Genomic DNA, 24,936 nt, shown 5'->3' with positions numbered 1-24,936 from the left:
GACATAAAAATTTAATATCCTTTAATGGAAGGCAACATAATCCAAATAGTCTTCAAGTTAACATACATAATGCCAAGCAGACAGTAAAAAGTTACTAGATATGTACAGAAGCAGGAAAATATTATAATCAGGAAAAATTAGTAAACATAACTGATACCAAGACGATTTAGATAAATAAATAGCTAAGAAAAACTTTGTCAGCTATTGAAAGTATGTATGAATCTTGAAGGACAAGACAGATATAATAAGAAAACATCTGAGGAATCTCAACAGAGAAAGGAAAACTAAAACAACCAAAAAATCACTAGAAGTTCTGGAACTGAAAGTACAATAGCTGATACAAAAGAAAAAAAAAAGTTCTGATGGGTTTAACACAAGAATGAAAATTAGAAAAAAAAAAGTTAATGAATTTGAAGGTAGATTATTTAAATTGATTTACTTTGAAGAACAGAAAGAAAAAATGAAAAGATTGAAGAACTTTACTATACCTCAGTGACTTCTGGGACAAAAACTAGGAAGAGAGCCCTCACCAGAAACCAGATTTGCTGGAACCTTGATTATGATGGACTTATAGCACATGAGAAAATACATGTCTCTTGTTCAAGCCACACAAAAAAAAAAAAAAAATACCATATGACATCGCTTATATGTGGAATCTAAAATAAAAAGAGTACAAATGAACAGAAGGGTATAAAACAGAAGTCAAGTCACAGATGTAGAAAACAAATTTATGGTTACCAGGGCATAAGGGGTGGGGAGGGATAAATTGGGAGATTGGGATTGACGTATACACACTACTATATATAAAATAGATTAACTAATAAGAACCTGCTGTATAGCACAGGGAACTCTACTCAATACTCTGTAATGGCCTACATGGGAAAAGAACCTAAAAAAAGAGTGGATATATGTATATCTAAAACTGATTCACTTTGCTGTACACCTGAAACTAATGCAACACTGTAAATCAACTATACTCCAATAAAAAAAAAAAAAGCCAGGTATCATCATCATTAGGAAACCCCAATGGTTTCAATTTGGAAAACAGAAGGGAATTTTGTCCTTTCTTTTCTCCCTTTACCTGAGGGCTTGAACTGAGCTACTGGACAGGACAAACACTACACCCTGCTCAGTCTGGATTAGCACTTCTCACACCAAGGCATTTTAGTCACCCTAATCACTTCTTTCCACATCCCGCAGGAACCAATTCAAGGAAAGCAGAGAGGCCTTACAAGATAGAGCTGAGATGCGGTTTGAGTGAACTATTTTTAATCTGCCTCTGAACTGCAACCACTATCTACTCCAGACTTTTCCAACAGAGTAATTGTCTATGAAGAGAGGAGGAATGCCAGGAGGCTTAAGGAGCTGGGAAAGAAAGGAGAAGATTGTGGATTCTTGAGAGAACATCAGTTCAGAATTGCTTCCAAGCTCTGGCTAGCTCTGGTAATGTTTTTCCTATTTGCCTTCGGAAATGAGCAAAGCTTAAGGCAGATCTCCTGTCCTAAGGAAGCCAGCTCCAAGACACAGACTGTTCTGCTCAGACATCAGCCAAAATTAAATTGTACATGTTACAGAATAGATGAACTTTGAAAATATTATGCTAAGTGAAAAAAGTCAGACACAGAAGGCCACATACTGTGTGATTCCATCTACATGAAATGTCCAGAATAGGTAAATCCATAGAGACAGAAGATAAATTAGGGGTTGCAAGGGGCTGGGGGATGAGGTAATGAGTGACTACTAATGAGTAGAGTCTCTTTCAGGGGTAATGAAAATATTCTGGAATTAGAGAGTAACGACAGTTGCACAACATGGTGAGCATGCTAAAAACCACTGAATTGTACGCTTTAAAAGGATGAATTTTATGTCACGTGAATTAATTTTAATTTTTTTAAATGGGAGAAAAATCAAATTGCAGCCAGTATCCTGACCTCAGGGAGGAGGCCCTTTCTCTTTAGAGCAGTGGTCCTTCAAAGTGGTCCCCAGACTGATAGAATCAGCATCACTGGGAAATTACCAGAAATACAAATTCACTTGGCTCCATCCCAGACCCACATAATTAGAAATTCTAGGAATGGGGCCCGATAATCCACGTTTTGAGAAGCCCTCCAGGCGAACCTCATGCACGTTCTTAAGGACCATTACTCCAGAGTAGGGGAAACTTTTTGTGTGAAGGGCCAGACAGTAAATATTTCAGGCTCTGCATGCCACATACACAGGGTCTCACATATTCTTTTTCTTTTTCACAACTTCTAAAAAATGTAAAGGCCATTCTTAGTTCCCAAACACACAAAAACAGATACCAGGCAGATTTGGACCCTTGAGCCATGGTTTGCCAACTCCCTGCCCCCACCTCCCCCGGAGCAACACACTCCCACACTGGGAGATCTCTGGAGCCTCAAGCAAAGACAGGTGGATTTTTCCTCCATAATAAGGGAGATGCACAATGGCCTCGGGGCACCAGATTCCCCTTATAGTTGTGATACCCTCCTCCATGCCAAGGCCAAAGTAAAACCAGATCCTGCTTTCCATCCAGGCTTTATTAACTCAGTATGCGGACAGTTCGCTGTGCTCTTTCCAGAAATGCATTCGATTCACAGTGATATCCTTTGGTCAGTCAGTAAATTCTACTACACAAAACTCATACAGACATGGCCGCAGGTGAGCCACAACAGCCCCCTCTCCCCCCAAGGGCCTGAGAAATCACCTAGAGCAGCCAGGCTGGGAAGGGTGAGTGGCTGCGCTTTGCTGTGTGTCCTTTAAGGCTCTTTGGTCCTGGTTGATTTCCTCTCAGAGGCATCCAAATAAAACTTCCCTTTCCTGTTCAGTACACACCAGTCTTTCTTTGGTGTTTAACCCAATGGGCTGAGGAAGGGAGGCAGCCAGGAAATTATACCCACTAACATGTGCAGTTAATGCCTACCTACATCCTTTTTACTCAGTCAGTGGATTTATCTTTTAGACACAGAGAAATAGAATCAGGTATGATTTTAGGGGCAGAACAAAGCCAGTGTCAACAGGTAGGGCTTGAAGCACCACAAAGCTCTGCTGCCTCACAATGTCCTTTTGTTTTTTGCACTAAAACTCCTGGGTTTTAGTCTGATAAACTCAAATTTAGCAAGACTCCCAGAGAAGCTTTCTGACCAGGGGGCCCTGGGGAGGAGAGTGGGGAAGAGCAAAGGGGAGCCCCAAGGTGACCTGGCCTCTTCCCTCCCACTTCCTGAAGGAGCCAGAACTACACAGGTGAACGGTTCCCTTGCCTAAGAGCCGATGAGGAGGAAGAGAAGAGGGGCCCTTCCTCAATCCTGGCTGGAACCAGAATCCTAAAGGTTTCCTAACTTTTCCAAACGGTTTGCTTGAGTGTCACCCCCAGGTCTCAGCACCTTCTCCCTGAGGGGGTCTCAGCTCCTGGTCTCCAGGGGACAGGGGTCAGGGGAGAGCAGATAGAAGACTTGGCCTCTCTCCCCTTGTTCACGTTTATCCCCTGGAGTCCAATAAACCCAGGCGCCTGGGTAGAAGCATGAGGCATCCTCTCACCCCCACCCTCGTCCCCCAAAATCCACCCTGGCCTACAGGCCCTGCTGGCAAAGAGGAATGAGGCACGGGAATCCACAGTGGCTAAGGAGGAGCTGGTAAATATGCGTATGGACTGGTCCTTGCTGGGGTGGGGCATTTAGAGACCCTTATTGAAGTAGACATAAGGCACAGGTTCTCCATACTTGGCCTTGATAGTGTCTTGGAGCTCTGGTTCCAGATAGGAAACTGGCAATTCACTGAGAAGAGAGAAGGGGCTTATAAGTGTGCCACCTGGACGAGCAGCAAATTACCCTCAGATAAAATCCAACTCAGATGCCGCCTCTAAGAAGCCCTTGCCCATTTTCCATCAGAATTATTAATGACCTCCGTACACTACAGTATGTTGCTTTTACTTCTACTGAGCCCTGACTTCATCTCCCTGGTGCTAAACTTCCGTCTTCTTCAAGATTACAAGCTTGGTGCTCAGAACACAGGAGCTGTGTAGCAGGTGACTACGGAGCTGAGAGTATTAGGGAAAGGGAAATGGGCATCTTCTCCGTATCTATTCAAGCTATGCCTGGTCTCCTGGAGCTAGTACTCCGCCTCACCCCACCACCCCAGTCTGATGCTTACCTTCCCTTTGCCATCATCTCTCCTCACCCACCCCCTCTGCTCTTCCCAGGACATGCAAGGGAAGTGGAGAGGTCGAAGCCGTCCACCCTCTGGCAAACATCAGCCAGAGTGAGTACCTACCCTCTTGTTCAATTTCAAAGACCAGATCCAGCCAGGGAGATGGGTCTAGTAACTCAACCAGCAGGGACAGAAAGTCTCTTATTGTTCCCCCACCTTCTCTCCAAGGCAGCCTTTGCTCCACCGGGAGTGAGCAACTCATCCCTCTGCCCCTTGGAGCTCTGTTTCAGTTTACCATTCGCCTGGGGTCAAGAGGCCCAGAGTTTAGACTGACAGGTACTTGTCCTTGGACAGATGCCTCCCTGCCTGCCCCTCCCTCTCTCCTTCGGGACACCAGGCAGGTCAGGGAGACCAGGGACAGGGTGCTCAGTAAAACCAAGTGAGGAATGAACAGCTGATACCATTTCTGCGGGAACAGCGCACATGCCACTGGCACCATGAAGATGAGGCTGGAAGAAAGGAGAAACCAAAGCATTAGGGGGTGTCTGGCATCTCAGAGAGCCACCCACACCCCATCGCTGAGCCCCTCAAAGGAAGGGGGAGCTGGCGTCAAAGCTCCTCTCCCTCCAACCCTTCTCCTGGTCTCTTGGTGCCTGGAGATTCACTCTAGCACAGGATAGAATCAGCACCCCCTACACCCCCCCTCACATCCCACCCACCCATCACTCAAGCAGATGAAGAAGGTAATGGAGTCACCAGGGAGTGTGGGCAGCAGCCCTAATGACCACAGGCAATTCCTGATGTATAGGGAAAGCAGCGAGGGGCGTGAACGCAGGGTCCTGCTCCTGTACTCACTGAATGCCCGAGCTGCTGGAGAACAGGGAGGGCAGAGCTTCTCAAACTTCACTGGGCATGCAAGGGACTCAAGGAGCTTGTTCAAATGTGATGCTAATTCAGTAGGTCTGGGAAAGGGCTTGAGAGTCTTTATTTCTCACAAGTTCTCAGAGGATGCGGATCCAGGCCCATGTTTTACAGGATTTGGGAATCTAACAGACCTAGGTTCGTGTCCCAGCTCTGCCACTTCCTAGCTGTGCAATCTTGGGCAAGTTCCCTCTGAGACAGCAGAGGGAGGGCAAGAGTACCTACTCTGCACGATGACTGTGAGGATTAAATGAGATAACATGTGTGACACATCCAGCCCATGGTAACTGCTCCCTCAGTGGGAAATCAGTTAGCAGAAGACAGCCTGGCATAATGTCAGACCTGCTAAGGATCCAATTACAGCTCCAGCAATTACCGGCTAGAGACGCGTGGGCAAGTTTCTTCATCTGGGAAGGGAGATGAGGACAGTATGTACACCTCGAGGGCTGAGGGAATTAGGTGAAAATATAGACGTGAAACATCAACACAGTGGCGGCACACAGAAAACAGCCAATGCATGTTAGCTTTGGTTGCTGTCATTAGCCTCGTGGCCTCGCAAAGCATAAGTAACGCTGGGACATGTCCAGTCAAGGGCAGGCACCTAAGAACGCTGCCAGGACTCGTGATGCTTCCTCCCGTGCGAGGCTGGGACACTTGACGGGCCCAGGCTGTGCTGTCATTTTCGATGGCTCATCTTTTTGGATGTATTGGGATATAACTGACATGTAACACTGTGTAAGTTTACCACCGGCGTGAGCTAACCCCTCTATCACATCACATAATTCATTTCGTTTTTGTGGTGGGATGATCTCATCATTTTTGTCTCTTCTCTAAAACTACTGAAGACCTAAGGTCAGAGGGGAGACCCTGGGACAGAAGGACCCCCAAGGGTTCCACTTTCCACTCCAGTGTGTGCACAGTGCCAGCCTGGCGCCCTCAGAAAGAAGGGGTGAGAGCGCACCAGAGGGGCCACAGGCGTTAAAGCCCGGGCACTTTTGAAGTCAGGTAAAGGAGTACATGTTTTCCAACATGGGTGACACAAGAAGACAGATCTTGGGCACCCCACCATAGAACCCCAAACCGAGAAAATATGAGACTCACAAACACCCGGACAGCAGAACCTGCAATGGGGCATGCAGCACCCGGATTCTCTGCACAGAAACAGACAAAAGAGAGACCCACGTGGGACTTACATACTTCGAGGTGAAACCCACGCCGGTCACCCAGCTAGAAACCCGCAGGCGGGAAACCCTGGCTCTGCAGGGTGGGGAGGGGGCTCTCCTTGCTCTCGGCAGACAAGGCCGAGAACTGGGCAGCCAGCGGGCACCGGGATGGGCCCTACTTGAATGAGGTGCAGGGTGGGAGCAAGAGGGAAGGGTAAGACGGTCGGGAGCCCCCAGCACGTATGTGTTCTGGGCAGAGAAGATGCAAAGGAGAATCCGCTCACCTTCATGCAGCGCAGTTTCTCCAGCCTTTCCATGACGACCGGCAGCAGGACTGGAAGAAACCAGGGGAAAGGCTGTGAGACTCCCCCCCAGATCCCTCTCCGAAGTTGGATCACAGACTGAGTGATTCCCCCTCCTTCCCCAGAAGTTCCAGAAAATACTTTTCATTTGGAAGAAGAATGGAAGACTGTAGGCATGGCCATGCCCCACCCCTCCCCCAAGTCCTGACAGAAGGTGCTTCCCAAACTCCTCAACCTGCACACCTATAACAATAGGAGGACAAGTACCGCAGGCCCAGAGCACCCTTCTCAAAACTATCTTTGAAGCAAGTTTTGTATCCTGCTCTGTAACATGCCCCTGCTGACAGCAAAACCAGGGCAGGGGACTTATTTTTCTCTACCACTGTCTCCCCAGCACCCCACACTGTGTCCAGCACATTGAAGGAACTTAAGGAATATCTGTTAAATGAAAATAACTTTCTCCACCAAATCTCTGATTAACTGACATTCCAGGAATTACAGTGTGGCTCTCCCGTGGCTCTTGGCACGCAAGCAAACCAGTTTGAGAAGCATGTCTATAAAGGCTGAGGTCCCACCCCCAACCCGAAGTGTGGTTGAGGTCTCCATCACTTGTTCCAGGGTCCCCCAGGATGGGAGGGCTTCCCCATCTTACTCATGCCAGGGGCTGCCATGGTGATCCGAGAAATAACCACTTGAGTGATGCCTATGGCCGCAGCTCTCTGAGGGCAGAAAAGAGTAAGTTGTCAGGAATGAGCTTATCCAGTATCCACAGGCTGCACCAGAGGGCTGGGTCAGGGTCAGGGTCAAGTCTGAGCTGGTAAAGAGGAAGGGATGGACCTGTCAGGGGTTGAGTGACCTCACCTGACCCTCTCCCACCCAGCCACATTTTTATGGCTTCAGGACCAGAAACGATGGAGAAAAGACATGAACAGAGATATGGAGGGAAAATCGATGGGGAAGGAGGATGGAGCCAGGGAGAAGGTTTCTCAACCCTATAGTAGAGCCCAGGCCTGCTCTGACCACGAAGAACAGGACAGGGTCTGAGAGGGAACTCCCTCCTCCCACCCCAAAGGCAGGCCCCTGCTCACCCGGGAATGACCAATCTCATTGTGGTTCCTGTCCTTCACGCAGATGCCCTGGATGAGTTCCCTAAACACAGACAGGAGGTACTGGATATGGGAAAGGGGTGCTGGAAGGCTGCCAGCAATGTGACACACCAGGGGACCAAGGCCAGGGCACTCAAGCTCTAGGAAGCCACCTCCTGCAGCTGGCCCTTGGAGCGCCCTTCCCCACTCCAGAGAGTGGTATCCAGCCATGACCTAGGGCAGAGGCTCAGAGAGCCAGCACTGGGCCCCAACGGCCTAGGCTGAATCCGGAAACTGCAGAGCAAGTGTATGATCTTGAGCAAGTTCCCCTAATCCTTCTAAAGACACAGTTATCCGCATTTGCAAAATGGGGATAATCATGGCACCCACTTCATGGGACTTGGTGAGGATTAAACAAGATAATGCCTGCAAAGTGCTAAGTCCAGTGCCTGACACAGTGACTGCTCCCGAACAGGAACTGTTAGTCTCAGGCCGGTGCTTGACAGCACTCCATCCAAGACCAGGTGGGTGGTGGGGACTCATTCATTCGTTGGAAGGAGCAACTGGATGGGGGGGAGGGGGGAAGAGGAGGCGAGCAGTGTGCGTGCAGGACTATTCTGTGGTGTGCTCTTTCTGCAAGGGCGGCTGTGATCACTTTCCATTTGCTACTAATTCCAAGAAAATGTGCCTTATAGATACTGGTGATGACGAGGAAGGCACTGATGGAAACAGGGGCAGCAGTAGCTAACGCTTAATGCAGCATTTTCTTACAGTCCAGGCGCTATTTGGGGCGCTTTACCTCTACTACATCATTAAATTTTATAACACAGGAACATCTATACTTTCTCTAGTCAAGAAACAAGAGCTGTGAGACACAGCGGGTTTCTCCTTTCACCATTCCTGCTGTGACGCTTAGAGCCTGGTGCCTGGAAAACATCTATCTGCCCCTCTGGCTTCCTCAAAGCTTCTTGGTTCTGTTCTATCTTTGGACACCTCGCTCTGCTGCGTTTCATTCTGTAAGGCATCCCCAGGGCTTTGGAAGTAGGCCGAGTCCACAACTTAAATACAGTTGCAGTTGAAAGGACATGAGCTAGTGCCAAACCCCACAGGTCCTCGCTAACGCCCCACCCCTGCTCCCCATACCCACAACACACATCACAGATGAAACCTAAGTCACCCGCCACTCCTGCAGCCGTCACTGTTGGAGCCGCCAGCCCTCAGGCAACCTTCAGAAGCGCAGCTCGGCAGCCCTCCCCACACCCACCTCAGCCCCAACGAGCCCTCCACTGCCTTGGTTTCTTGTCTTTCCCCTGCTAGCCTCACGGTCTGTAGGGGGGAAAAGGGATCCCTGTACTCACTGCTGTCGCATCATTGGGATGTTGACACAGTTAGCCGCAGCCACAGCGGCAAAGGGCACCCAGCGGCCCACCAGGGGCGGGGCTCTCTGTGGGAGAAGAGGACAATGGGAGTAGGTCAGGCTCCCTGGAGATGGGGGTGGAAGGGGCTTCAGGAAGATAGAGCAAATCAGACCTCGCTACTGCCTCGCATCCTGACACCCAGTCGGGGAACCCAAACTCCCTCAAAGGCCCGAGAAAGACCACACGGGCGCAGCCCTGCTGAATCTCCCACTACTTGGCTGGGCTCTGGCCAAACCCAACTCATCCAGACCGGAAAGGGCCCCTGCCTGGTAAAAAAAAAGTTGTCCCTAGGACTTTGCTGCCACCTCGTGGCCACCGTGCCCACAGCAACCCCAGACGGTACCTTTGTCAACGTGTTCATGCCCACAGCAGTGGCCACCGCAGCGGTTGTGGCAGTGATGTAGGAAACGGCCATCTGCCTAGTGGAGGAGAGAAGATGTTTAGGAGCGGGGACCCTAGCTGGCTGAGGGCAGGACAATGCCTTGAGTGATACAGGCTAGAAATGTGGCTTCATGCCTGAGAAGCTCATGTGGTCTGTCCCCAGCCTCACCTTGTGATCTCCCCCCAACTCACTCAGCTGCTCCAGTCCCCTTGGCCTCCTTTCAGTACTTTAAACACCCCAAACACCTTCCTGCTCAGAACCTTTGCATGTTGCTGCTCCCTATCCCGGGAATTCCTCCCTGGGCTCTCGCATGGCTAAATCCTTATCTTTCAAAACTCAGCTGAAATGTCAGCTCTGCAGAAAGGACTTCCCTGAACAGCCTATCTACACAGATGCCCCTCTGCTGTTCTGTCTTGTTATCTATTTATTTCCTTAATGGCAGCAATCACAGTCTAAGATTATTACGCTTGTTTTCCTTTTTTTTTTTTTTTTTTTTTGGCCGCGTCATGCGGCATGTGGGATTCGGGATCTTAGTTCCCTGACCAGGGATCAAACCTGTGCCCCCTGCATTGGGAGCACGGAGTCTTAACCACTGGACCACTAGGGAAGTCCCTAGGCTTGTTATTCTTAAAAGACCTTCAACTCTAGAGAGCACACATGTCTTACTCAAATGTATCCCCAGCACCTAGAACCATGCCCAGCACCTAATACACACTCAAGAAATATTTGTAGAATGAATGAATGAATGAGTGAATGAATGAATGTTGAACTGGTCCAGGAAAAAGATACTCTCCTAGTCAGCCTAATACTTCCAAACCCTGAAAAGGGAGACCTGGTCACTTGCCCAGGGCAGGTCCCACCCAGGGAGGACTGACGGCCCTGGAACCCTTTAGAAGGGCTGTTCCCCTGGAGGCAAGAGGACAGCCACCTGCTCCAGGCCCACATGGATGGCCTGGGGTTCAGGTCTCCTACCTGACCGACGTGGGGGAAGCTGCATTCCTGTTGGTGTAGTTGACTAAGGCATTGAAGGACTGGTTCACCCACTGCCAGAAGATCACTGCCGGTATCGTCCTACCAGGAGGGAGGCCCGGAGAGGCAGAGAGCAGGATGGAAAGAGGGTTTGGGGCACACCAGTCCAACCACATTACCTGCCGCTCCCCAAGCTGTTCCCGTGCTGTTTCATGCAGCTGGGCTTTTTTGCACAGGCTGTCCCTCTGACTGGAGCATCCACACCCCCTACCCTTTCCATACATGGCTGAATCCTGCTCTGTTGAGAGATCTCTTCTTCCTTGGAACCTTCCCAACCCTTCCCCTGCCCTTCCTGAGACACAGTTAGTCATTCTATGCTCTCTGCTGCCACCACCCCATATCCTTCCCCTAGCCTACCAGTTGGCAAGCTGGATGGTAACTATTTACATCTTGGTCTCAACACAACTGGGCACCCCTTGAAGGGAGGGACTAAAGTCTTTATACTCCCCACACCTGGACCAAGGCCTGGCTCAACCACTGGGTAACTGAATACGTGGGGGAGAGAGCGGGGAGAGGGAAGAGAGAAAGGGGGAACAACAGAGAAAGTTTCTCTCCCCAGTTGGGCTGAAAGGGTGTCCCATTTTTTTTACTTGGATATTACATTATACAAATACATTAAATTCACTGTTGAATAAGTACTTTTTAAAGAGGGAGTTAGAATAGCTCATCCGTTGAGCACTCTTGAGAGGCCTACCTCAGTTTATACAGCCAGGCACCACTATTTCCTGGCTGTGTGAACTTGGACAAGTCATATAACCTCTCCAGAACCTCAGTTCTTCATCTATAAAATGGAGATGAAAATAGTACCTCCCTGTAGGGTAGCTGAGATTCAATGAGGTGGTAACATGCAAAGAATTTAACACAGTGCCTGGTAGCTGGTCAGGGATCCATAAAGACGGCTATTACTATCATCCTACTATGGCTCCCTGCCTAACAGGTCCATGCGGCTGCACCTGGCGCTGCCTTGCTTCCGGGTCGCACCTGTAGAACTGGAGCATGAAGCCCGTGATGATCATGCCCCCGGGGACCTGGAAGGACATCCGCCCAATGACGTTCATCTTGTCCCCGGTGTCAGGGTGGAAGGCCGAGTCGTACAGCTTCTTGGCATAGAGCAGCTGCTCCACTCGTGTGCCTGGGGGCACAGTCCCCATCCTGCCACCAAGGACCACAGGTGGTGTTACCTCCTGACCCCTGGCCCCGAGTCATCCTGCTCTCAGCTCCTCGTCCTCCCTGAGCTCTCTGCCTAGCCCCTCGTCTTCCGTTTCCACCTCGCCCCTAGGGCACCCACCGACGTCGCCCCAGTGCCCCCAGCCGACTCCCCTGACCGCTCACCTGCTCGTCTCCACCATCACTTTGGCCCAGTCCAGCTCCCACTCTGGTACCAGGACGGTGCGGGGGTCCGTGACATTGAAGAAATGCTTCACCCGCCCTAGGAAAGTGCACTGGTCCCAACGGGGGGCATCGATATTAAAGCCAGACAGGTCAGCCTCCATCCTGCTCACACATAAAACTGTGGACTTCAAGAACAGAGGAAAAATGAAGATTGCCCTCAAAGCCTGCCCTGGAGGCCCTTAGCACCTCCCGCTATGGTAGACTGACGGCTCTCACCAGCCGCTAGCATCATCTGACTCAGCTCAGGAAGGGTCCAGTGAATGGTCACCAGTCTGAGCAACTGGGCACCAACATGTGTTTCCTGAGTGCCTGCTCGTGGCCAGCCTGGTGCTTGATCATGCTGTGGGCGAGGCTGGGAAAAGGGACAGTACAGTGTCTGTCCTTGGGGAGCTGAGTCTGACTGGGGAGCAAGAGCCCACCTGTGGAACAATAGATAATACATACAGCAACAATAAGCACAGGAGATGAGAGGAAGCTGAGAAGGGGGGACACAAACATCAAGGGGGGCTTCCCAGAAGAGGTGGAATGTGAGTGAAGCCCCAGAAGGTAGGATAGCTCTATGTGAAGGAGGAAGAGGCATGGGATCACACTGAAAGTAGGAACAATCACTGATAAAGATGGAGAGGACAATGGCATGATCACCTTCATTTCAGTGTGTGTGTGTGGGGGGGTGCATGCCGGCCCTATGAGAGATCCCGGGCCATGGTTGTCGCCCTCAAGGCGTTACAGAACAAGAGAGAGACAAGTAAGTCAACAAGGACAGTAGTGTGACAATGCTGCTGATGGACACGGGGAGCAGCAGAAAGCCAGAGAAGAGGTACTAAAACTGAGGTGACTGCGTCTCCTGGTTTGCCGGGGCTTGTTTTCCTGTGGTAATTTTTTTTTTTTTTTTTTAAGAAGATGTTGGGGGTAGGAGTTTATTAATTAATTAATTTATTTTTGCTGTGTTGGGTCTTCGTTTCTGTGCGAGGGCTTTCTCTAGTTGTGGCAAGCGGGGGCCACTCTTCACCGCGGTGCGCGGGCCTCTCACTGTCGCGGCCTCTCCCGTTGCAGAGCACAAGCTCCAGACGCGCAGGCTCAGTAGTTGTGGCTCACGGGCCTAGCCGCTCCGCGGCATGTGGGACCTTCCCAGACCAGGGCTCGAACCCGTGTCCCCTGCATTGGCAGGCAGATTCTCAACCACTGCGCCACCAGGGAAGCCCTCCTGTGGTAATTATTAAAAGCACCCCCTCAACCTCAAAAGTGTCCCAGTTTGGATGATAAATTATAAGATCACCTTATCTAAAATGGATGAGGGATTCTGAACATGCTTTGTGAGAACAAGAAATAAACAATGTTTTGAAGGATGCATAAAAGTCAGATGGATGGAGGAGAGGTACCCCAGGCAAGAAGAAGAGCCAGTGTTTAAAGCACACAGTGCACATGGGGACCTGATGATGGTGACAGCACTAACACTCACTGAGCTCCTACTTGACACTAGATACTCTGCTTGGTGCCGGCCGTGCATTTTCTGAATTCATCTTCACCATAACCCTATAAGGTAGAGACACTCTTATGTTTAAAGCCATTTTATAGATGGGAAAGCCAAGGCACAGGTAAGTAACTTTGCCAAGTCACACAAGCACTTGCCAATGACAGAGCCAGGATTTTAATTCAGCCTGACTAACTTCAGAACCCCTGCCTATAATTAGGTTCTGGAATCCATGACTTGAAAAACTAAGGCGGGTCTGACATGTGAGGAGCTTAGAAATGGTCACTCCTGTCCTCACAACAAAAAGAAGCTGAACAAACTGAAAATCAACAGCTCTTCTTAGAACCATCAGAGAATTGAGGTCACAGGGCAAACCACTGCCCCCAAACTTGCAGAGACAGGCAGGTACAGAGAATCACAGCTTAGTGGGAACAGAAGCCCACCCCTTGGGGCAAGTACCATAGGAAACTTAAACTGTAATTGACAAATTGCTGGAAGTTCAGTGTGGACAAGCTTGAGAGTTAAAAATTCCAGGGGGATTCAATCTTTGGTGGCGGTGTGGGGAGACACACTTTTGTGAGTTTTCCCTCCAGGAGCCCACCAGGTTCTCAGGCTGAAGATCAGAGAAAAATTCCTTAGTGCTTCTGGCAGGGAGATGGGAAAAGTGGCCATTCTGAAGTAGACCCAGAGGCCTCTGCGATTTTTAACAAGGCCTGCCCTCAAAGAAGCCTAGCCTGTTTCACCAGAGCCTAACTACCTTGGGTCTCACCAGAACCTAACTGACTGGGGGGAAGAGAAACACCCAACTCCACCCCTTCTAGCTTTCCTATTTCACCTAAAGAGAGTAAGGGGAACCTGAGAAGGACTTGTGAAGGTCCAGGGGCACCTAATCACAGGACTATAGAACACTCCCCCTCCCCTCACACTGTCGGTGGTATAGGGCTCCCTTATAGTAACAGGGAGAACTAACAACAGAAAGAACCGCAAGTCTCAGACCTTATTTAAGAGGTGTCTAGAAACCCAAAGACAACAGGGGAGACAAAAACAAGGACACCAGAGGAAATTTAACTTCTGACCCCTACAGCTTTAGCAAACAGTAATCACAACCTAACTCCTCGCCAGAAAAATGTAGAACCTCACACACATGTGGCTTTCAACAAAAAAGGACAAGTGGGCTTCCCTGGTGGTGCAGTGGTTGAGAGTCCGCCTGCCGATGCAGGGGACATGGGTTTGTGCCCCAGTCTGGGAAGAGCCCACATGCCGCGGAGCGGCTGGGCCCGTGAGCCATGGCCGCTGAGCCTGCGCATCTGGAGCCTGTGCTCCGCAACGGGAGAGGCCACAACAGTGAGAGGCCCGCGTACCGCAAAAAAAAAAAAAAAAGGCCAAGGCATCCTAAAAGGCAAAAAAACAAAACAAAACAAAACAAACAAACAAAACCCCACAGTTTGAAGAGACCAAGCAAGCATCAGAACCAGAGACTTTGGAATTATCAAACCAGGAATTTTAATTTATTTATTTTTATTTTTGGCTGTGTTGGGTCTTCGTTTCTGTGCGAGGGCTTTCTCTAGTTGTGGCAAGCGGGGGCCACTCTTCCTTGCGGTGAACAGGCCGCTCACTGTCATGGCCTCTCTTGTTGCGGAGCACAGGCTCCAGACGCGCAGGCTCAGTAGTTGTGGCTCACGGGCCTAGCCGCTCTGTGGCATGTGGGACCTTCCCAGACCAGGGCTCGAACCCGTGTCCCCTGCATTAGCAGGCAGATTCTCAACCACTGCACCACCAGGGAAGCCCACAAACCAGGAATTTTAAATAACTATGATTAATATGCTAAGGACTCCAATGGGAAAGTGGGCAACATGAAAGAACAGACAGATGATGGAAGCATAGAGGTGCACACTCTAAGAAAGAACCAAAAGGAAATGTTAGAAACTAAAAATACTGTAACAGAAATGAAAGTGCCTTTGATGGGCTCATCAGTAGGCCTGACATGGCCAGGGAAAGAATCAGTGAGCCTGAATATGTGTCAACAGAAAATTCCCGAGACCTCCCTGGTGGCGCAGTGGATAGAGCTCTGAGCTCCCAATGCAAGGGGCCCAGGTTCGATCCCTGGTCAGGGAACTAGATCCCACATGCATGCCACAACTAGGGAGCCCGTAAGCCGCAACTAAGGAGCCCACGAGCCGCAACTAAGACCTAGTGCAACCAAATAAATAAATACATACATAAATATTTAAAAAAAGAAAAGAAAATTCCCAAACTGAAAAGTAAAGAGAAAAAAAGAATTAAAAAAAAAAAACAGAATAGAATATCCAAGAACCTTGGGACAATTACATAAGTTGCAACATACATATAAGAGGAATACCAGAAGGAGAGGAGGAAAAAAACAGAAGAAATATTTGAAGTGATAATGACTGAGAATTTTCCAAAATTAATGACAGAAACGAAACTAGAGACCCAGGAGGCTCAGAGAACATCAAGCAGGACAACTATCAGAAAATCTGCACCCAGGCATATTATATTCAAACTGCAAAAAATCAAGAAAGAAGCCAGAGGGAGGGAAAAAACCCTTACCTATAGAGGAACAAAGATAAGAGTTACATTGGACTTCTCTTCAGAAACCGTGCAAGCAAGAGCAGAGTGAAATATTAAAAATGTTTAAAGAAAAAAAAATACAAAAAACCTAGAGTTCTGTATCCAGCAAAATAATCCTTTTGAAATGAAGTAGAAATAAAGACTTTCTGAGACAAACAAAATTGAAGGAATTTGTCACCAATAGACCTGACTTGCAAGAAGTTAAAAGAAGTTCTTCAGAGAGAAAGAAGATGATATGGGTCATAAAGTCTGACCTACACAAAGAGTGTCAGAGAAGGAAGAATTAAATGTAAAATAAAATATTTATTTTTCTTATTCTAATTGTTAACAGTTAACAAATAGATAACAATTTGTTCAAAATAATAACAATATACTCAAAGTAGCAATGAAGTGATCAGTGACTAGAGCTTATCAATATGTGAATGAATGACAGCAATGCTACGACAGATGGGATGGAGGAACTGGGAAGACTCTATTATAAGGTACTTGCACTACCAGTGAAGTGAGACAGTATAATTTGAAAGTGGACTTGGATTCATGGTAAATGAATATTGCAAACTCTAGGGCAACCACTAAAAAAAAATTTCAAAAGAAGTATGATCTATATGCTGAGAGGAGCAAAATGTAAAAAAAGCTATGGCTTTTGAACTTTTGTCTGAAAATTTCAGGAAGCCATTAAAAGATTTCAAGGAGAGTGACTAGATGAGATGTGTAGTTTAGAAAGAACAATCTGGGAACTTCCCTGGTGGCGCAGTGGTTAAGAATCCACCTGCCAACGCAGGGGACATGGGTTCAAGCCCTGGTCCGGGAAGAACCCACATGCCGTGGAGCAGCTAAGCCCGTGCACCACAACTACTGAGCCTGCGCTCTAGAGCCCATGAGCCACAACTACTGAGCCTGTGTGCCACAACTACTGAAGCCCGCGCGCCTAGAGCCCGTGCTCCCCAACAAGAGAAGCCACAGCAGAGAAGCCCGCGCACCACAGCAAAGAGTAGCCCCCGCTCGCCGCAACTAGAGAAAGCCCGCGCAGCAACGAAGACCCAACACAGCCAAAAATAAATAAATAAATATACTAAAAAAAAAAGAATGAACAATCTGGGAAATCATATGAAAGTAAATAGGGTATGGCAGGACCTCACAGGATGCAGATACCAGCTGGAAGCGAACCCCCAACAATCCACGCAAGAAGAAGTGGGGCTCAGATGAACCCAGATGCACCAGAACTGGGAGGAGGATCAAAAGAAGAGAAGCTTTTAAAACAGCAGAATCTGAGGATTTGCTAAGTGATAGGGTATAGGAGGAATATTCTATCAGTCAGGGCTCAACCACAGAAACAGAACCAATAGGAGATTTTCTATCTATCCATATACCCATCAATCTATCTATCCACCTACCTCCCTCCTGGAATCTCTAACCTCAGGGTGGCGGGGGCCCAGCCCTTTTTTAAAGGGATTCCATCTGATTAGGTCAGGCCACCCAGGATAATCTCCCTTTAGATTAACTCAAAGCCAACCACTTAGGGATTTTAATTACATTTGCAAAATCCCTTCACCACGGTACCTAAATCAGTGTTTGGTCTAATAACTAAAAGAAAGTGTGTTTGTTACAAATTGGCTGCTTCTCCCTCAGAGGCCCCTCCACTGGAAATATAGCAGAGAGGCGGTCCTGGGGAGTTTCTCTGGCCTAGGCCAGTTGACCCATCACAAATACGTAGAGTGATACCAGGGTTTCTGATTAGGGCAATAACGTGCTGAGACAGAATATAGAAAAATAGGCTTTAAGGGAGAAAACAGTGAGTTTGACTTTCCTTGTGTTGAGTTTCAAGTGCTATGAGACTTTCTCAAACGCAAGAGGCTGCCATCTGTCTCAGTCCCTTTGTAAATGCTAGTCCAGGGTGCTATTCCTTCCCCTCTTCACTAAGTAACACCTGCTCATCCTTTTTTTTTTTTTTTTTTTGCTGTACGCGGGCCTCTCACTGTTGTGGCCTCTCCCGTTGCGGAGCACAGGCTCCGGACGCGCAGGCTCAGCGGCCATGGCTCACGGGCCCAGCCGCTCCGCGGCATATGGGATCCTCCCAGACCGGGGCACGAACCCGTATCCCCTGCATCGGCAGGCGGACTCTCAACCACTGCGCCACCAGGGAGGCCCCCTTTTTTTTTTTTTTTTAAGGAATAGTTTTCAGATTTACTTCTATATCTTCTACTACTATGTCACTTGTCTTTTTTTTCGTGAAAAAAAATCACCTGAGGATTTTCCACATATATTGAATTACAAGTTCGCAGGCACACCTTGAGCAAGATTTAAAAAGCTATCCTCTTCGAAGTTTGCTGCCCACTGAAGGGCTGGCAGGCAGGAAACTGGATGTGCTGGAATGCTGAGTTGGAGGACTGATGAAATTCGCCAGGAAGCCACTAAGATTCTGGGAAGCTGCTCACAGGGATGCTGAGGGAACTCAATGGGAAGACACCCACACGGGTGCTGCTGAAACTCACTGGGAAGCTGCCTGGTGGGGTGCTGTTGAAACTTGATAATAGGCAAGCACCCACGCACCTGGAAGACTACCCCTTCCTCATCAGTGTTCCTCCGGCGCCCTCTACTGGTGGAGCTTAAAATCATCTCAGAGGGCAAAGGAAAAATGTTTACAACACCAAGTATCATAAAACAGGGCAAAGAAGGGTAGATTTGGAGCTAAGGAGCAATAAACTATCTGGCACAGATACACAACTTACTTTTTTCGTTTAAGATCTTAGAGAATTCTCCATTTGAGATATACAACTCTATCGTTCTTTTTAGTGATTATATAATATTCCATGTGCCTTAATTTCATTATTTGATAGACATTTGGGTTATTTTCAGTTTTTCACTGCTATGGTGAGCACCCTTACACACATCACTCTGTGTATATGGCAACTGTACCCTTTTTTTAATGCTGTCTTTGTAAAAAAATTTTATTTATTTTTGGTTGTGTTGGGTCTTTGTTGCTGTGCGAGGGCTTTCTCTAGTTGCAGCAAGCAGGGGCTACTCTTCGTGGTGGTGCACAGGCTTCTCACTGCAGTGGCTTCTCTTGTTGCAGAGCACGGGCTCTAGGCACACAGGCTTCAGTAGCTGCAGCACTTGAGCTGGGTAGCTGCGGCACGCAGGCCCTAGAGCACAGGCTCAGTAGTTGTGGCGCACAGGCTTAGTTGCCCCACGGCATGTAAGATCTTCCTGGACCAAGGCTCGAACCCATGTCCCCTGCATTGGCAGGTGGATTCTTAACCACTGAGCCATCAGGGAAGTCCCCATGGCAACTATATCTTTAGGATTGATTTCTAGAAGCGGAATTGCTGGATCAAAGGATATACATGTTTTAAATTAAGTCTTTATAATACAAACTGATTTTTCACCAGTTGTGTATGATAATGCTGCTTTAGTCAAACTTTCACCAAAATGGGTATTATAAATCTTTTCTTTGCTTGCCAATTTGATGGGCAGAAACAATATTGTTGTTTTAATTTGTATTTTCTTTTTTTAATTAAAAAAAAAATTTTTTTTTTTTTGGCTGCACCATGCAGCATAATGGATCTCAGTTCCTCAACCAGGGATCAAACCTGTGCCCCTGCAGTAGAAGTGCGGAGTCTTAACCACTGGACTGCCAGAGAAGTACCTAATTTGTATTTTCTTGATTCTTAATGAGATTAAGCATCTTTTCATATGTTTTTGGCCATTTGTTTTTCTCATTCTGAAAACATTGTCTTTTTAAATTACAGAAGTAATTTTTGTAATAATTCAGTGCCAAAGTATATACAGTGAAAATGATAGTGGTTAACATGTTAAAAAAAAAAAAAAAACAGCTATCTTCTTGAGTTATACAATCATCTAAATCCAAAAGCACTCACAGACTTGAGCAAACAAAGCCAGTGTTTCATATTAGGGAAAGGAAACATATTGCTGATGGAAGCTGCAAACCTAGTAAAAAATAAATGTTTTATACTAAGTAGTAGAATGAAAGGAAACTTCCACCCAAGACCACTACCTCAATAAAGACCCATGGGTTATTACAGCTGCAAAGGAAGTTCACCTCAGAATAAACGGCAGCCTTAAAAGCAGGTGCATTAGCAAATGATTTCAAGGGCTCTCCCCACCCCCCAAAATAGTAGCCTTTTGCTCTGCAGAGACAGTCTGAGTGACCTGCAAGGAAGCACCTACCCGTCCTTCATATCTTCGCTCACACCTCCTTTCCTCAGAGAATCCTCTGAAGGACCCCCTTCCTCCCTCCCATGCAACTAGATCCACTGCTCTGCTATAAGCCCTCTTGGCTCCACACTTTTCCTTCACAGCCATGCCAGTCTGTCATGATACTCTGTGGTTTTACATTAATGCCCACTTCCCCCACTAGGCCATAAGTTCCCTGAAGCCAGGAGTTGCGTCCATTTTGCTCACCACCGTTGCCTCAACGCTTAGCACAAGATTTTGAGTATTTGCTAAAAAAGAGGTCCAGTCGGTCAGCAACTGGATATTTAGGCTTAAAATCCAGCATGGAGATCTGGGTTAGAAGTAAAACAGTGAGGGAGCAGCACGGGGGTGGCAGGTAGTTTAAGATAAAGTTTTCCAAGGAGAATACACAGACTGGGAAGAGCAGCGATCCAAGGACATACCCTGAAAAACCACTATATTTAAGAGGTAACCCAACAAAAAGATGAGAAAGGACAACCAGAGAGGTGGCAGGCAGGAGAAGCCAACAGATGAGGCAGAGTGGGAGAGGCGATCAAGTTTTAGATTGTCTGTTAGGGTGGGAGAGACTTCAGCAAGCTGATGGCTCAGGGTGAGCCCCTTCCCCAGGCGGGAGGAGAGGCCCACTGCGGTGGTTCCGCAGCACCCCTGGGGGGCCCTGGCTCAGTGACTCGGTGGCAACCTCTCGGGGGAAGTCAGACGGCCCACAGCAAGAGCCCACTGCCAGGACTCCGGCTTCCCCCTCTCACACCCCACCACAGAGCCCACGAGAAAGCTCCGGGCTCTGCCCTTTGGGGACAGGCTGACTCGGCTCCTGCAGGCTGGTCCAAAGACCAAAGACATTTCACCCAGTCCCAACTGAAGCCAGGGGTGGGAGGAGGGGAAAGAGTTCACTTTCCTTCATTCTACAGAAAGGAAAAGGAGGTGGCCTTGGCTTACAGAGACCCACACTCGCACCAGATACAGACAGTCCCAAATGCTATGCCTCCCCTCAACACACGCGCGTGCACACGCACACACGCGCGCGCGCGCACACACACACACACACACACACACTTCTCAGCCAACCCTCTCCACCCTCAACCCAACAATCCAACATTGGAAAGTCCTCTGACTTTCACAATGGAAGCATTTCTACCATGAGGGGGTAATCATTTGCTAAATCATGCAAGAACCTTTGCCTTCATTACCAAGGTCAGGATAGGAACTGCCCAGTCCTGTCTTTTGTAAAACATAAAGGGAAAAAAACCTAAATTCTATGTCTCAACATTTCCCCCCATGCTAATAGCCCCCAATGGGGCAGTTCCATGACTCCTTCAGGGCAAACTCAAGCCCTTCTGTTACATACTCCCATAGCATCCTGTCCTCCTTTGAAGCAAGCTGGGTTTTTTTTTTTTTGGGGGGGGTATGCGGGCCTCTCACTGTTGTGGCCTCCCCCGTTGCGGAGCACAGGCTCCGGATGCGCAGGCCCAGCGGCCATGGCTCACGGGCCCAGCCGCTCCGCGGCATATGGGATCCTCCCAGACCGGGGCACGAACCCGTATCCCCTGCATCGGCAGGCGGACTCTCAACCACTGCGCCACCAGGGAGGCCCCAAGCTGGGTTTTTGTAATCGTCATTTTCTTGTTATTTTACAGTTATCAGTGTAAAATTTGCCTCCCCTAACAGACTATAAGGTTCACGCTATAGCCCTCATCTGCCCTCTAAAAGCACTTACTGCCTGCCTGAAATGCATTCCAACTTATTCTTGGGTTCTCTGGGCATCAAGGATGTCCCCCCTTTTTTTTGTCAAACTAAGAACCTGCCTTGGTTACAGAAGCTTTCTTTCACAAAGCTGCAAATTGTCTACCCCTCCTATACTGAGTCCTACTGGTCTTAAGTTTTCTTCAACAGTTATGATCCCTCTTCCTACACGAACCATATCTAATACTTCCTAAAAAGGTGACTATTACATCCAGGGTTCCGCTACAGGGAACAGGGGGAGGTGGAAATCAAACAGGTGACTAACCAATACCTCCCTTTCCTTCCAGGATTAGAGAACGTCACAGCTCAAAGACATTAGGGATCTCAGCTTACAGATGAGGAAACTGATGCCTAGGAAGGTTCACATGGATTGAGCCAGCATGGTGAGCATTTGTGGCACATGTGGTCCTGCACTGTGGCAGATATAAATATGAATAGGAAACAGATCCAGTCCTGTTTATCCAAAGATCTGACAACAGCTAGGGCCATATCTTCCCAAGGTTACAAGGCTTAGACAGGAATTCCCTAGAGGTCCAGTGGTTAGGACTCTGCCCTTCACCGCTGAGGGTGCGGTGCCAAAAAAAAAAAAAAAAGACCACAGGTTACAAGGCTTAGGGTCACCTAGATAGGTTCTCTATCCACTACAGGGTGCTTGTCTCGAGAAAGAGAGAGAGAAAGAGAAAGAAAGGGAGGGAAGAAGGGAAAAGATTAAAAAAATGATATAACCTACTTACCTCTCCTGAAGTAATGCTCGCCCTTCCAGGGAGAGCTGATTTTCTCTGGCAGACAGTATCAGAGTCTGGAAAACAGGCTTCCGAACCTCTTCTGTTGTATCCTTTTGCAAGTGCGGGGGAAGTACCCAAGATCTTCCTATTTGAATCCCCAGGTAGGGAGAAAAACAAAATGTCATCGCTTTTACTCCCATCAGAGGAAGATGGGAGTCAAAGACTCAAGAAGTTCAGACACAGGGCTTCCCTGGTGGAGCAGTGATTAAGAATTCGCCTGCCAATGCAGGGGATACAGCTTCGAGCCCTGGTCCAGGAAGATCCCACATGCCGCAGAGCAACTAAGCCCTTGCACCACAACTACCAAGCCTGTACTCTAGAGCCCGCAAGCCACAACTACTGAGCCCACGTGCCACATCTACTGAAGCCCGAGCACCTAGAGCCCATGCTCCGTAACAAGGGAAGCCACTGCAATGAGAAGCCTGCGCACTACAACGAGAGTAGCCCCAGCTCGCCACAACCAGAGAAAGCCCGCGCGCAGCAACGAAGACCCAATGCAGCCAAAAAATAAATAATAAATAAATAAATAAATAAAAGAAGTTCAGACACAAAGACCACTGAGATGGCAAGGGCTGCTGTCAAGGCTGCCTAGAGCAAGTTGCAGAATGAGACTAATAATTAAACCAGCAGGCCCTGGTAGTATATGCTTTTGTACAATCATGTGACTCCGAGGCAACCATGATGCTAGACACCAGGCAACTTAGAAAGAGAAGTCTGCTTTGCCTCTTTCACAAAAGAACCAACAGGCTAGAGATGGGTGGATTGAAAAGAGTACATGCTCTGAATTAACCATTCACCTTGCACCTCCTTAGTCAAGGTTCTGAACTGAGTTTTCTCTCCAAGCATCTGAAGCAGGTATGCCGGTAGCAGATGTTTTTAAAAATACTTTACTTGAATGCATAAAAAGCTAAGGACCATTCAGGGGAAATCTGCCTTCATTCCAATGATCTTAACTAGGCTGAAAAGGCTGCTGGTCATAAAAGCAGCAAAGCCCAAAACCTGGATGAAGCTATTAACAACAGCTGAGCCATGGGACCTCCCTGGCGGTCCAGTGGTTAAGACTCCCTGCTTCCACTGCAGGGATCACTGGTTCAATCCCTGGTCAGGGAACTAAGATCCCATATGCCGTTCCGTGCAGCCAAAAAATAAAAAAAATAAAAACTAAGCCCCATATAGCACTTCCCATGTGCCAGGCAATGTTCTATGTACTTGACATATAATAATTCATATAATCCTCACAAGAACCCAATGAGGTAGGTAAGAGGCACATACACACACATCTGTAAACCTCAAGGTGTATCATCCATGCCCACACTTTATCTGCTCTTAAAAACTTCTGGATTTACATCTCAGGTATAAACCACTCTGTTCCTCCAACATGGACAATACAATAATGGTGTTTAATAATTCCTCGTCAGAAAGTACTAGGTTCAAGTCCCCACTCTTATCGCTTAAAATAACCAATTTCTAGGGTTGTGAGAATGAAATGGAATCTTGTATGAAAAGCATTTCACTAGGAAGGATGTAATTTCCATGGGGGCAGATTTAGCCCCCTGCTGTGTCTCCAGGGTCTGGAATAGGACCTGGCACAAATGTTATAACTCTTCTTTCTGTCCTCTGCACGGGGAAGGGGTGGGAGGTAGCACCCAGAATCCCTCCCACTGTTTCTTGCCTGTAAGTGCAGGTCCCTTTTTGCCTCCTCCGGGGCTGCAGACGGCGCACCGACCGGTCCAACGTAGTTCAACGAAACTATCTTTCCCAAAACGTCTTTCACCCCCGCTATCAGCTCACCCCAGCCCTCAGGGCCAGTCCTCAAGCAGCTTCTTGCCTTCCGACAGGCAGCCTCCCACCACCAGGAGTCCTCCAGACCGGATTCTAACACAGGTGTGTGGAGATGGGTGCGCAACCCATGACTGCCCTGCCCCTCAGCCCGGCACACGAAGGTGCTGGGGGCCGTAAAGGAGAGGTCCACAGGTAGACCCTTCTCTTGCCACGTGGCTTCAGCAGGTGGAAGCCCAGCCCGCGCTGCAGCCCCGCCAGGGCAGAGTCAGGACAGAAATGCAAGCTCCCTCCGGGATGTGGGGGCTGGAGGTATATGTGGCAGGCGGACTCCTCCCAAGACCCCTTACCTGGTCCCGGGAGGAACGTACTGAGACAACTGCTACCAGAAGCACCCCGCATTGGCAGCTTGGCCAGGGTGCACTTCTGGCCTCGGCCCGGGAACCGCCCCTCGCCCCGCCCCCACGCCTCTCCTTTTGGACCAATCACAGGCCGGGTGGCCCCCGCCAGCCACGTGGG

General features: G+C 48.5%; 1 protein-coding gene across 7 annotated transcripts; it reads right to left on the bottom strand.

Moving 5' to 3' along the window:
- Positions 1-119: 119 nt before the first annotated feature.
- Positions 120-24,861, bottom strand: SFXN2 (sideroflexin 2). 7 transcript variants are annotated; one of them, XM_082607092.1, is made up of 14 exons: positions 24,768-24,861; positions 22,588-22,723; positions 13,298-13,371; positions 11,779-11,888; positions 11,428-11,598; positions 10,390-10,488; positions 9,379-9,454; positions 8,976-9,061; positions 7,621-7,681; positions 7,185-7,251; positions 6,515-6,564; positions 6,169-6,218; positions 4,608-4,655; positions 120-3,773 (listed from the first exon to the last, which is right to left on the bottom strand). In XM_082607092.1, exons 3-14 carry the CDS (start codon positions 13,343-13,345, stop codon positions 3,674-3,676), a joined length of 966 nt encoding a protein of 321 aa, XP_082463218.1. In that variant the 5' UTR covers positions 13,346-13,371; positions 22,588-22,723; positions 24,768-24,861; the 3' UTR covers positions 120-3,673. The 7 variants fall into 7 exon arrangements, with proteins under 7 accessions (XP_082463218.1, XP_082463214.1, XP_082463213.1 ...); XM_082607088.1 differs by lacking the exon at positions 13,298-13,371 and adding an exon at positions 12,055-12,257 and having other exon boundaries at positions 11,779-11,963; XM_082607087.1 differs by lacking the exon at positions 13,298-13,371 and having other exon boundaries at positions 11,779-11,963.
- Between the last annotated feature and the right edge of the window lie 75 nt (positions 24,862-24,936).

This window comes from Mesoplodon mirus (assembly GCF_964341445.2).
Source record: "Mesoplodon mirus genome assembly, chromosome: 2".
In the NCBI taxonomy this organism is placed as follows: Eukaryota; Metazoa; Chordata; class Mammalia; order Artiodactyla; family Ziphiidae; genus Mesoplodon; species Mesoplodon mirus.
This window is presented reverse-complemented; position numbering and strand designations above follow the sequence as displayed.